General features: G+C 47.9%; 1 protein-coding gene across 11 annotated transcripts in view; it reads right to left on the bottom strand.

Annotated features, from left to right (window-relative positions):
- Nucleotides 1-13797, bottom strand: part of OPA1 (OPA1 mitochondrial dynamin like GTPase) — a 198320-nt gene that overhangs the window by 127915 nt on the left and 56608 nt on the right. For 5 of the 11 annotated variants that reach the window (XM_077290337.1, XM_077290340.1, XM_077290339.1 and 2 more), the window contains one exon: nucleotides 13459-13509. The exons of the other annotated variants lie outside the window; for them this stretch is intronic. In XM_077290337.1, coding sequence (XP_077146452.1) covers nucleotides 13459-13509 — 51 coding nt within the window. The remainder of the gene's footprint in view (nucleotides 1-13458; nucleotides 13510-13797) is intronic. 11 annotated transcript variants of the gene reach the window in all.

The following is a 13797-nucleotide window of genomic DNA, read 5'->3' as shown; positions in this document are numbered from 1 at the left end:
AACCACAAGCCTAATCTTAACCCTATTTCAAACCCTAGCCCTAATTCCAACCCTAACTCTAATTCCAACCCTAACCCTAAGGCTATGTGCCCACGTTGCGGATTCGTGTGAGATTTTTCCGCACGATTTTTGAAAAATCTGCAGGTAAAAGGCACTGCGTTTTACCTGCGGATTTACAGCAGATTTCCAGTGTTTTTTTGTGCGGATTTCACCTGCGGATTCCTATTGAGGAACAGGTGTAAAACGCTGCGGAATCTGCACAAAGAATTGACATGCTGCGGAAAATACAACGCAGCGTTTCTGCACGGAATTTTCCGCACCATGGGCACAGCGGATTTGGTTTTCCTTAGGTGTACATGGTACTGTAAACCTGATGGAAAACTGCTTCGAATTCGCAGCGGCCAATCCGCTGCGGATCCGCGGCCAATCCGCTGCGGATCCACGGCCAATCCGCTGCCAATCCGCTGCGGATCCGCGGCCAATCCGCTGTCAATCTGCTGCGGATCCGCGGCCAATCCGCTGCGGATCCGCTGTGGATCCGCTGCCGATCCGCTGCGGATCCGCGGCCGATCCGCTGCGGATCTGCTGCCGATCCGCTGCCGATCCGCTGCCCATCCGCGGCCGATCCGCTGCCAATCCGCGGCCGATCCGCTGCGGATCCGCTGCCGATCCGCTGCCGATCCGCTGCGGATCCGCTGCCGATCCGCGGCCGATCCGCTGCCGATCCGCGGCCGATCCGCTGCCGATCCGCGGCCGATCCGCTGCCGATCCGCGGCCGATCCGCTGCCGATCCGCGGCCGATCCGCTCTGTGTGCACATGCCATAACCCTACCCCTAACCCTTCCCGTAACCCTAACCCTACCCCTAACCCTACCCCTAGTTCTAACCCTAGTTCTAACCCTAACCCTAGTGGAAAAAAAAAAAAAATTCTTTATTTTATTATTGTCCCTATGGGGGTGATAAAGGGGGGGGGGGGGTATTTATTTATTTTTTTATTTTGATCGCTGTGATAGAACCTACCACAGCGATCAAAATGTACCTGTAAGGAATCTGCCGACTGGCAGATTCGGCGGGCGCACTGAGCATGCGCCCGCCATTTTCCAAGATGGCGGCGCCCAGCGAGGAGACGGCCGGACACCGGGAGGATCGGTAAGTATGAAGGGGTGGTGGGGGGGTGTATCGGAGCACGGGGGGGGGGGAACGGAGCACAGGGGGGGTGGGTCTGAGCAAGGAGGGAGCGGACAGGAGGACGGGGGAGCCGGCAGGCGGACGGAGGGGACCGGACCCCATAACGGAGGACGGGGGGGGCGATCGGTGGGCGTGGGGGGGGGCACTTCAGTATTTCCAGCCATGGCCGATGATATTGCAGCATCGGCCATGGCTGGATTGTAATATTTCACCAGTTTTTTAGGTGAAATATTACAAATTGCTCTGATTGGCAGTTTCACTTTCAACAGCCAATCAGAGCGATCGTAGCCACGGGGGGGTGAAGCCACCCCCCCTGGGCTGAAGTACCACTCCCCCTCTCCCTGCAGATCGGGTAAAATAGGAGTTAACCCCTTCACCCGATCTGCAGGGACGCGATCATTCCATGACGCCACATAGGCGTCATGGGTCGGATTGGCACGGGTTTTCATGACGCCTACGTGGCGTCATGGGTCGGGAAGGGGTTAACCTGTGACATACGTGGCTGGGCAATATACTACGTGACATGCCAATATACTACGCGGCTGGGCAATATACTACGCGGCTGGGCAATATACTACGTGGCTCTGTGCTGTATACTACGCCGCTGTGCAATATACTACATGGCTGGGCAATATACTACGTGGCTGGGCAATATACTACGTCACTGGGCAATATACTACGTCACTGGGCAATATACTACGTGGGCTGTGCAATATACTACGTGGGCTGTGCAATATACTACGTGGGCATGCATATTCTAGAATACCCGATACGTTAGAAGCGGGCCACCATCTAGTGAGTGTGTGTGTGTACACACGTACGTACATAGAGATATATGTGTGTGTGTGTGTGTGTGTGTGTGTGTACACACGTACGTACATAGAGGTGTGTGTGTGTGTGTGTGTGTGTGTGTGTATACACGTACGTACATAGAGATGTGTGTGTGTGTGTGTGTATATACACGTACGTACATAGAGATGTGTGTGTGTGTGTGTGTGTGTGTGTGTGTGTGTGTGTGTGTGTGTGTGTGTGTGTGTGTGTGTGTGTTATATATATATATATATATATATATATATATATATATATACACACACACACATACACATATACACACACACACAGTCATGGCCAAAAGTATTGACACCCCTGCAATTCTGTCAGATAATACTCAGTTTCTTCCTGAAAATGATTGCAAACACAAATTCTTTGGTATTATTATCTTCATTTAATTTGTCTTAAATGAAAAAACACAAAAATAATTGTCCTAAAGCCAAATTGGATATAATTCCACACCAAACATAAAAAAGGGGGTGGAAAAAATATTGGCGCTGATTGAAAAATCATGTGATGCTTCTCTAATTTGTGTAATTAACAGCACCTGTAACTTACCCGTGGCACCTAACAGGTGTTGGCAATAGAGAGATTTTTGTGTACTCACCGTAAAATCCTTTTCTCCGAGCCAATCATTGGGGGACACAGACCGTGGGTGTTATGCTGCTTGCCACTAGGAGGACACTAAGTGATACTAAGAAAGTTAGCTCCTCCCCTGCAGTATACACCCTCCTGCTGGCTCCCAGCTAACCAGTTCGGTGCAAAAAGCAGGAGGAGATCAGTAACAACATTTTAGCTTACAGCATGTCATATTATATATGAGAGTATAGCATATCAGATTATAAAAACAAGCATAAGCCAATACCAGGGTGGGAGCTGTGTCCCCCAATGATTGGCTCGGAGAAAAGGATTTTACGGTGAATACACAAAAATCCCTCTTTCTCCTTCGCCTCATTGGGGGACACAGACCGTGGGACGTACCAAAGCAGTCCCTGGGTGGGGACAACATCAGATCAGGCCCTGTGTAACCGCTACTTACAAGTGCGCCTGCAGAGTCCGCCTGCCCAGACTCACATCTGTGGAAGTCTGGGAATTATAATGCTTGAAGAATGCATGCGGACTGGACGAATCCGCAAGCTTGCAGGCGTGTCTTGTCGACGCCTGGTGCCTAGAACCCACGATAGACAGGGAGATAGATGTCAGCCTAACACGGAAGGACTCCTGGATGGTGAAAGGAATACACCAGGCTAAATGGCCGATGAAGACGGCTAAACCCTTCCTGTAAACGTCAGGAAGCCTTCCCCTTACCGTCAGGAAGCCCAAAATACAGTGTCCAACCTTCGGAAGGACGCCGTCCTCGAGATATACCTACTCAGAGCACTCGCTTCGTCCGGAATATGGGGAACTCATTCCATTTTGTGGACTGGTGCTGAAAGAGATGAGGGAAGAACTATGCCCTCATAACAGTGGTAATACAATACCACCTTGGTAACAAGGAACGGGGAAGGCCTGAGGATGACCTTGCCTTGAAGGAAATAAGGGAACAAAAAGTCTGAAAGGACCCGTTAGCACAGAAGACTCGTCAGGATGAGGATATCGCCGAGAAAAAAGGGGCGACCTTCCCTAATAGAATAGATCCCAATGATCTAACGGTATGCGATAGGGAAGAACTACAAGTGAAAAACTTCCTGCGAGGTGGTCCCTACTTGCAGTTTTGTTGCAGAAAAGCTACCAGCTCCGCAAGCAAACAAACTGACGTGGTCAGTGCGGATTTTCGAGGATCACTGGGGCCCTTTCTGCTTCTGAAAAGCTTTCGGAAGTAGTGAACGGGGAGTTGTGGAAACTGGTACCGCGGAAGAACCAGAGCATGCAGTGCGATGGCTCTTGGATCTCGAGGCCGAACGACAAACTCGAGTACACAGGCGATCAGTCAGGACGCCATCCGAACTACAACTGGAGAGCTCCAGTGAAGGCAGGTCTGATGGAATACTTCCGGGTGAAGTTCCCACTCACTTGAGGCGAAACCCTGACGGCTGAATATGTTCGCAGCCCAGAGTTATACTCCTGGGATATGTACTGCCGAGATCACCGAGTGATAGATCTCGGCCCATGTGAGAATGTGAGGTACCTCGGCCATGGTGCCTGAACGTGGGTACCTGCTAGATGATTGACGTATGGCACAGCCGTGGCATTGTCCAATTGAATTCAGATGGGTTGACCCGCCATAAGGCAGTGGACCTACTGTAGGACTACCTTTCGGATCTCCAGAGCAATGATCGGGAGAAAAGGACTGGCATTGGAAGCTACTAGTAACCATTGAACCGGGAGAAAAGCCCTGGATGAAGAAGGAGCTCAGAGACTATCGTCTGAAAGTCTGCTTGACTCGCTGAAAACTAACGGAGCGAAGGAAACTGCTTCCATTGTCGTCTCCATTTTTTCCTCAGAACCCTCCCAGCAAATCGAATGAAATGAGGGGATGAGTGAGCAAGTGCGCGAGCTCCCTGTTGAAGGACCATGACCTTGTCTGGAGGGAGATATACCACCCTTCTGGAAGAGTACCGGATCATCCTCAAAAAGGATATCTGCTGGGATGGAAATGAGAAGTTGTCTAAGTCTAGCCACCAGCCCAGGTGAGAGGGTATCGCAAGTGATATAGACGACTTAGCGTAGTCCTGCAAGGGCAGGTAAACAGTCGGCCAAACAGGGCAGGACGACCACGCCTCTAGGTGCAAGAGGAACATGACAGCCGCCATGACCCTTGCGAACACTCTGGGTGTGGTAGCAAGGCCGAAGGACAAGGTCGTGACTTAAATGCTGTTCACGAATGGAAAAGCGACGGAATTTTTGAAGAGGGTAAGCATCCCGAATGTCGATGGATGCCAGAAACTGCACCTTTTTCCTGTTGAAGTAATGGCTGAGCGGAGGAACTCCATTCGAAGAAGAAGAACCTTGTGAAAGGTTGTTAGAAGTTTGAGGTCCGGGATCGGTCCTACTTCTCGTTCCCCTTTTAGGAACCAAGATCCCTTAGATCTAGACTGTCCCGGACAACCCTTTCACTGTTGGTCGGGGCTGTAGGAACGTACGATCCTTTGTTAGTCTCCCGCTCAAAAGATTTGATTGACCAGCTGTACTGTCTTCAGGAAAGGGTTACTGGTGTGAATCAAAGTAGTTAAGGTCTCCAGGCAGGAGACCGTTGCTCTAGCAATCCATGTGGCGGCTAGGGAGAGTAGAGGGCTGGACCCGTAGCCGCAAAACGGAACAAACCAGATTTGCTATTTGACAGATCGTGGCATTTTTAATTGATAACACATCGGGCAGGGATACTGGTAGGTAAACCACAGGAGATTGTACCCGGTTAATCTGCCAAGTGGCAGAATGCGCGGCTGCTTCCAGCAGGTCATTGCAGAGTTAAAAATTAGGAACCCTCGATCCACCATCCTCTTAACAGGGAAGTGGAGAGGGAACATCCGCCTTCTTGCATCTTCTGTTAAATAGTGGTGATGCAGAGCGGGGTGCTCAGACGCCCGAAAAGGGTGCCTCTGTACATCCACAGAGTTCAGGTCTCCGGGTGGACAGGACAGGTTGTCTGGCGTTAGGCCTGGATGCAGAAGAGGATACCTGGAGGCGACACTCCGTGTGCCCGTCTGTTGATGGTGTGGGGAGATCGGCGCCCTTTAAAGGGCCTGTCGCCCTTAAAAATCAGACCAGGCATGGAGCCCCACGTAGAGGCTTCTGTCCAGTGAATCGCATATGCGGACTGGATGACAAATGCTCTACGAGGGAGTTTAGTCTCCGTATGAGGGACACTGTAGTCTAGAGCTGGACCGGAGTCCTCGTCAATGTACAGAGATTGGATGATCATATAAATAGGCGAGTCATCCTTTACTGAAACTTTGGCAAGTCCAGGTCCAAGGCAATATCCGATCCGTGTTCAGAGTCTTGTTGTCAGCAAATCCTTGGAGAGAGATCATGAAATGAGAACTTCCGTTTTGTAGATGCCTGTACGTTTCTGGAATACTCGCGGCCCCTGCTAGCCGACGGATCCCATGTAGGAGAGGGACCATGTATATCGGTCCTGCGAGCACTCCGAGCCACGGAGGGATCACAGAGGGATTCAATTTCTTGGTCAGAAACACCATGGGTTGCGGCAGTGAACTAGTTACACTGGGATAAACTGGGATCAGCGGCAGAGGGCTCCTCATTTATGACCAGCTTCGGATTGGTCGTGTGCCTTTAAGACCAGGGAATACTGGTCGTGTGCCTTTAAGACCAGGGAATACTGGCCGTGTGCCTTTAAGACCAGGGAATACTGGTCGTGTGCCTTTAAGACCAGGGAATACTGGTCGTGTGCCTTTAAGACCAGGGAATACTGGTCGTGTGCCTTTAAGACCAGGGAATACTGGTCGTGTGCCTTTAAGACCAGGGAATACTGGTCATGTGCCTTTAAGACCAGGGAATACTGGTCATGTGCCTTTAAGACCAGGGAGCACTGGTCATGTGCCTTTAAGACCAGGGAATACTGGTCACGTGCCTTTAAGACCAGGAATACTGGTCATGTGACTTTAAGACCAGGAATACTGGTCATGCGGGTTTAGGTCAAATCTCGCAGCGAGCGAGAAGCGCCAATTCAGGGGGCGGAGCCACAGGCACGACGTGGGCGGAGCCTCGAGACTTCCATGAATAGGCCCAAGCCGGGGCCTAAATTTCTGCAGCCGGCGCCAGCGTAGAAGTGAGGGGCGTTGCTCGAGAAAATTGAGCACTTCCGTGCCAGGCGAAAAGCGCCAGGAAAAAAGGCAGAGCTGACTTAGGGCGCCACAGTGCGCTTCCGGGGTGCGGCCTACACATCGGCCGAAGCCAGGGGCTAAATTTTGTAGCCGGCTGGAGCGTTACCTCAGGGAGGTGGGCCACAGGGAAGCCTGAGACTGCCTGTGAATATCCCGCTGCAGAAGCCCATCGCTGGCAGGATCCACTCACCAACGGTGCGCGTCCCGGCATGGAGCCGCCGCGGATGTCGGGTATTGCAGCGTGGACGGTGCAGGGATAGAGGGATAAACCTCAATCCATCATCCCTTTTGTTAGGGAGGTGGAGAGGAACCGTCCGCCTCCTTGTGCCATCCTCTTTCACAGTGGTGGGACAGTGGGGGCTGCTCGGACGCCATAGAGAGGGGCCTCTGTACATCCACGGAGTTCAGCCCTCGGGTGGACAGGGCCAGTTGTCCGGCATCGGGGACCGTGAAGGCACCGTCGCCCCTGAAGTGAGCTGGGCGGGGCTCCGGCGGTTGGCGGGGATTTCAACTGCGGCCTAGTCCGGCTGAAAAAGCCGGGGACTAAATTTATGGAGCCTGCCGGTGGAGCGTGTCGGCAGGCCGCGACGTAGCGCCGAATGATTGCCGCTGGCGTACCGGCCAGCGGCACCTCTCCCCAGGGACCAGGACCGCACCTTCCACGCAGGCAGCGTGAGGAAGGAAACTACTCACCACCACCGAGCAGAGATGCAGCCTCTATTGCGAGGGAATAAGCTCAATCGATCCTCCCTTGGCCGGGGGATGGAGAGTCTCTGTCCATCTTCATATGTGCCTGCCGCAGGGGACTTATGGCTGTGCCTGCCGCAGGGGACTTACGGCTACTGTGGGGACTACATGACGCCAACAGGTGAGGGCTTAATTGCGGAGGAGCCCGGGAGATGCACATAAGAGGTATACTCTATGTGCTCGCCATCTTACAGGGGGGAGATCGGGACCGTATAGGAACCGTCGCCCTAGCCCCAGTCGTTGCAGAAAAGGTACGGGGGGAGGTATACTCGCCGTGCTTGCCTGTTGATGGTTCGGGGGAGAGCGGACCCTAGAAAGGAATCCGTCGCCCCCTTCACTCCGTTAATTAAAAAATAAAAATTTACAGAAAATAAAAATAAAAAATGTTGGGGTCTGAAAACAGACCCAAGTGCCTCCTACAGACACTAAGCAAGAACTGGTTAGCTGGGAGCCAGCAGGAGGGTGTATACTGCAGGGGAGGAGCTAACTTTCTTTGTATCACTTAGTGTCCTCCTAGTGGCAAGCAGCATAACACCCACGGTCTGTGTCCCCCAATGAGGCGAAGGAGAAAACTAAATCACACTTGCAGCCAGTTGACATGGATTAAAGTTGACTCAACCTCTGTCCTGTGTCCTTGTGTGTACCACATTGAGCATGGAGAAAAGAAAGAAGACCAAAGAACTGTCTGAGGACTTGAGAAACCAAATTATGAGAAAGCATGAGCAATCTCCAGGTTACAAGTCCATCTTCAAAGACCTGAATGTTCCTGTGTCTACCGTGCGCTGTGTCATCAACAAGTTTAAAGCCCATGGCACTGTGGCTAACCTCCCTAGATGTGGACGGAAAAGAAAAATTGACAAGAGATTTCAACGCAAGATTGTGCGGATGTTGGATAAAGAACCTCCACTAACATCCAAACAAGTTCAAGCTGCCCTGCAGTCCGAGGGTACAACAGTGTCAACCCGTACTATCCGTCGGCATCTGAATGAAAAGGGACTGTATGGTAGGAAACCCAGGAAGACCCAACTTCTTACCCCGAGACATAAAAAAGCCAGGCTGGAGTTTGCCAAAACTTACCTGAAAAAGCCTAAAACGTTTTGGAAGAATGTTCTCTGGTCAGATGAGACAAAAGTAGAGCTTTTTGGCCAAAGGCATCAACATAGAGTTTACAGGAGAAAAAAAGGGGCATTCAAAGAAAAGAACACGGTCCCTACAGTCAAACATGGCGGAGGTTCCCTGATGTTTTGTGGTTGCTTTGCTGCCTCTGGCACTGGACTGCTTGACCGTGTGCATGGCATTATGAAGTCTGAAGACTACCAACAAATTTTGCAGCATAATGTAGGGCCCAGTATGAGAAAGCTGGGTCTCCCTCAGAGGTCATAGGTCTTCCAGCAGGACAATGACCCAAAACACACTTCAAAAAGCACTAGAAAATGGTTTGAGAGAAAGCACTGGAGACTTCTAAGGTGGCCAGCAATGAGACCAGACCTGAATCCCATAGAACACCTGTGGAGAGATCTAAAAATGGCAGATTGGAGAAGGCACCCTTCAAATATCAGGGACCTGGAGCAGTTTGCCAAAGAAGAATGGTCTAAAATTCCAGCAGAGCATTGTAAGAAACTCATTGATGGTTACCGGAAGCGGTTGGTCGCAGTTATTTTGGCTAAAGGTTGTGCAACCAAGTATTAGGCTGAGGGTGCCAATACTTTTGTCTGGCCCATTTTTGGAGTTTTGTGTGAAATGATCAATGTTTTGCTTTTTGCTTCAGTCTCTTTTGTGTTTTTTCATTTAAGACAAATTAAATGAAGATAATAATACCAAAGAATTTGTGATTGCAATCATTTTCAGGAAGAAACGGAGTATTATCAGACAGAATTGCAGGGGTGTCAATACTTTTGGCCATGACTGTATGTATATGTGTGTGTGTGTGTGTGTGTGTGTGTGTGTGTGTGTGTGTGTGTGTGTGTGTGTGTGTGTGTGTGTGTGTGTGTGTGTGTGTATGTATGTATGTATATGTATATATATATCCATCTACATATGGGCAAGAGTGTGTGCCCCAATAATCGCCGCATCCCTCCCCGTGTCTTGCGTCTAATTGGAGCCTTCACTGTGCGGACATACAGAGTGAGACTTCTGGGATGCCGGTCATGGAGAGCCCATAAACATAGATAGATCACAGGTGATATTTTCCTTATATAAACTGAGAAGAAACACTGCCCCAGTAACCCCTGATGAAGCTGCACACGAAGCGTGCATTGAGGTACTGGGCAGTGTTGTTTTTTTTAAACATTATGGCACATTATTTGTATTAACTAAGATTGAATGTTGTCTGGATGCCCTCAACTAATGGTTATCTTTTGCAAATGGAGGATACATGGAGATATACAGTACAGGCCAAAAGTTTGGACACACCTTCTCATTTAAAGGGAACCTGTCCCCCCCAAAATGGAAGGTGAGCTAAGCCCACCGGCATCAGGGGCTTATCTACAGCATTCTGTAATGCTGTAGATAAGCCCCCGATGTATCCTAAAAGATAAGAAAAACAGGTTAATACAATACTTACCCAGGGGGGTGGTCTGGTCCGATGGGTGTCGCGGTCCGGGGCCTCCCATCTTCTTACGATGACGTCCTCTTCTTGTCTTCACGCTCCGCCACAGGCATACTTTGTCTGCCCTGTTGAGGGCAGAGCAAAGAACTGCAGTGTGCAGGCGCCGGGCCTCTCTGACCTTTCCCAGCACCTGCGCACTGCAGTACTTTGCTCTGCCCTCAACAGGGCAGACAAAGTACGCCTGCGCCGGAGCGTGAAGACAAGAAGAGGACGTCATCCTATGAAGATGGGAGGCCCCGGACCGCGACGCCCATCGGACCCGGAACGCAGCGTGAGCGGCCCTGGGTGAGTATAATATAACCTCTTTGTCTCATCTTTCAGGATACATCGGGGGCTTATCTACAGCATTCCAGAATGCTGTAGATAAGCCCCTGATGCCGGTGGGCTTAGCTCACCTTCCATTTTGGGGGTGACAGGTTCCCTTTAAAGATTTTTCTGTATTTTCATGACTATGAAGATTGTACATTCACAATGAAGGCATCAAAACTATGAATTAACACATGTGGAATTATATACAAAACAAAAGTGTGAAACAACTGAAATTATGTCTTATATTCTAGGTTCTTCAAAGTAGCCACCTTTTGCTTTGATGACTGCTTTGCACACTCTTGGCATCCTCTTGATGAGCTTCAAGAGGTAATCACCAGGAATGGTCTTCCAACAATGTTGAAGGAGTTCCCAGAGATGCTTAGCACTTGTTGGCCCTTTTGCCTTCACTCTGCGGTCCAGCTCACCCCAAAGCATCTCGATTGGGTTCAGGTCTGGTGACTGTGGAGGCCAGGTCATCTGGCGTAGCACCCCATCACTCTCCTTCTTGGTCAAATAGCCCTTACACAGCCTGGAGGTGTGTTTGGGGGTCATTGTCCTGTTGAAAAATAAATGATGGTCCAACTAAACGCAAACCGGATGGAATAGCATGCCGCTGCAAGATGCTGTGGTAGCCATGCTGGTTGAGTATGCCTTCAATTTTGAATAAATCCCCAACAGTGTCACCAGCAAAGCACCCCCACACCATCACACCTCCTCTTCCATGCTTCATGGTGGGAACCAGGCATGTAGAGTCCATCCGTTCAACTTTTCTGCGCCGCACAAAGACACAGTGGTTGGAACCAAAGATCTCAAATTTGGACTCAGACCAAAGTACAGATTTCCATTGGTCTAATGGCCATTCTTTGTGTTCTTTAGCCCAAACAAGTCTCTTCTGCGTGTTGCCTGTCCTTAGCAGTGGTTTCTTAGCAGCTATTTTACCATAAAGGCCTGCTGCACAAAGTCTCCTCTTAACAATTGTTGTAGAAATGTGTCTGCTGCTAGAACTCTGTGTGGCATTGACCTGGTCTCTAATCTGAGCTGCTGTTAACCTGCGATTTCTGATGCTGGTGACTCTGATAAACTTCTCCTCAGAAGCAGAGGTGACTCTTGGTCTTCCTTTCCTGGGGCAGTCCTCATGTGAGCCAGTTTCTTTGTAGCGCTTGATGGTTTTTGCCACTGCACTTGGGGACACTTTCAAAGTTTGCCCAATTTTTCGGACTTACTGACCTTCATTTCTTAAAGTAATGACAGCCACTCGTTTTACCTTACTTACCGACTTTTTTCTTGCCATATTAAAAATTCTAACAGTCTATTCAATAGGACTATCTGCTGTGTATCCACCAGACTTCTGCACAACACAACTGATGGTCCCAACCCCAATTATAAGGCAAGAAATCCCACTTATTAAACCTGACAGGGCACACCTGTGAAGAGAAAACCATTCCCGGTGACTACCTCTTGAAGCTCATCAAGAGAATGCCAAGAGTGTGCAAAGCAGTCATCAAAGCAAAAGGTGGCTACTTTAAAGAACCTAGAATGGAAGACATATTTTCAGTTGTTTCACACTTTTTTTTAGTATATAATTCCACATGTGTTAATTCATAGTTTTGATGCCTTCAGTGTGAATGTACAATTTTCATAGTCATGAAAATTCAGAAAAATCTTTAAATGAGAATGTGAATCTATCTATCTATATATCTATCTACGGTATCTAACTATCTAACTATCTATCTATCTATCTACATACACACACACAAGGTTGAGCCTGTGGTTCAGGCATCATTATATGCCCTGGATGATTATTTTAGTCTGGTATTGCTTTCTATAAGGTACTATATATCATTATGGCTATTGGGGGCCTCAGTCTATGAATATACACTCAGACTGTTCAAAAGCAATATCTGGGATTATAATGTACCTTTAATTAACCTGCAACCACACTTTCCTACATTCGAGATTTTTTTTAATGGGTTTAAAAGGGCCTTTTTATGTTTTTTTTCTGTCGGCCTTTTTGTGTGTATTAATAAAGATTGGATTTAACTTGAGACAATTATGCTATACATTAATACATTACTTATTGCTCTACTTGGTGGTAATGGTATGAATAGGATACACTTGAGGTACCACCAAGATTTATTAATATCTTGAAATGGGTATAGACCCATATAAAAATCCATGTCAGAATGGCTATATAAATTAGTACAAAAAATATATCCTATTTTTTGTACTAATTTATATAGCCATTCTGACATGGATTTTTAAAATAAGAATACCAAAACCATTAAGTCTAAGGGGTCTATTTAATGAATGCAGTTTGCACTCTAAAACACCTTGTTAAATGATACTGTCCAAGACTTGAGATCATTTTATTAGTTTGGGCATGTAAAATGCTAAAACTTTAATATTTTCTGTGTCCTTTGCCAAAGTACCTAAAACGCTATATGTAGAATATACATTGAAACCACTCCAAAACAGCAACATTTTTAGGAGACCAACCCTTTATTCCTTTACCAGATTTATCAATATAGATTGTGGGCTTCTTACTCATGCGTTTGAGTCATCTTCTACGAGAACGCTATTTTTTTAATGCAATTTTGGATTGGCTCGAAAAGGTGTCACACTGAGTTAGGGTATGTTCCTATGTGCATTAGACACCCTATTTGGAGGCTCTGTTGCAGATCTGATCATATTTGATAAGGCATGCCTTGCCTGGACACACAAAATTCCATACACAGTGCTCACTTGCAATGTTACCTATATCCTAAAGTTTTAGCACTTTACATTCTTTACTAATGACGTCTCAGAGACTGCCTTACTTTACTTAAATAAATGTCAGCCTTGCATTGAAAAAAAGCCCCCAAACCTTATTTCTACAGCTTCTCATTTGACTGACCACCCTCCCATACTGTCTCTTCTGTTATTCTGCACATGAATATGCAGTAATATTGCACTGAACACGTTTGCATTTCCAGCAGAGAGGACATTACACACCTAACAGAAGCAGATCAGAAGGTCCTATGACTTCTCTAACCAAATTGTGACCTGTGAAAAATCAGCAAAATAAAAAAAAGATGAAAAAAATATTGTGAGGCATGAAAGTATATTAGCAAAACCTGGAAAGGAATTCAGACTCCTTGCTCTGTGCTCCTTATTAATGACAAGTACAAGAAAAAGACCAGACATGTTGGACAGTACAGTAAGAACTGTAGAGGTAATTACTAATTAGACAAATTAATACAAATATGTTAAATTTGACATAATAAATGCGCAAATGCAGAGAAAAGCTGATCTCCCCATAACATACACATCGATTAAATAGAGATTACCACC

Source organism: Ranitomeya variabilis, chromosome 2 (genome assembly GCF_051348905.1).
Source record: "Ranitomeya variabilis isolate aRanVar5 chromosome 2, aRanVar5.hap1, whole genome shotgun sequence".
Lineage (NCBI taxonomy): Eukaryota > Metazoa > Chordata > Amphibia > Anura > Dendrobatidae > Ranitomeya > Ranitomeya variabilis.
This window is presented reverse-complemented; position numbering and strand designations above follow the sequence as displayed.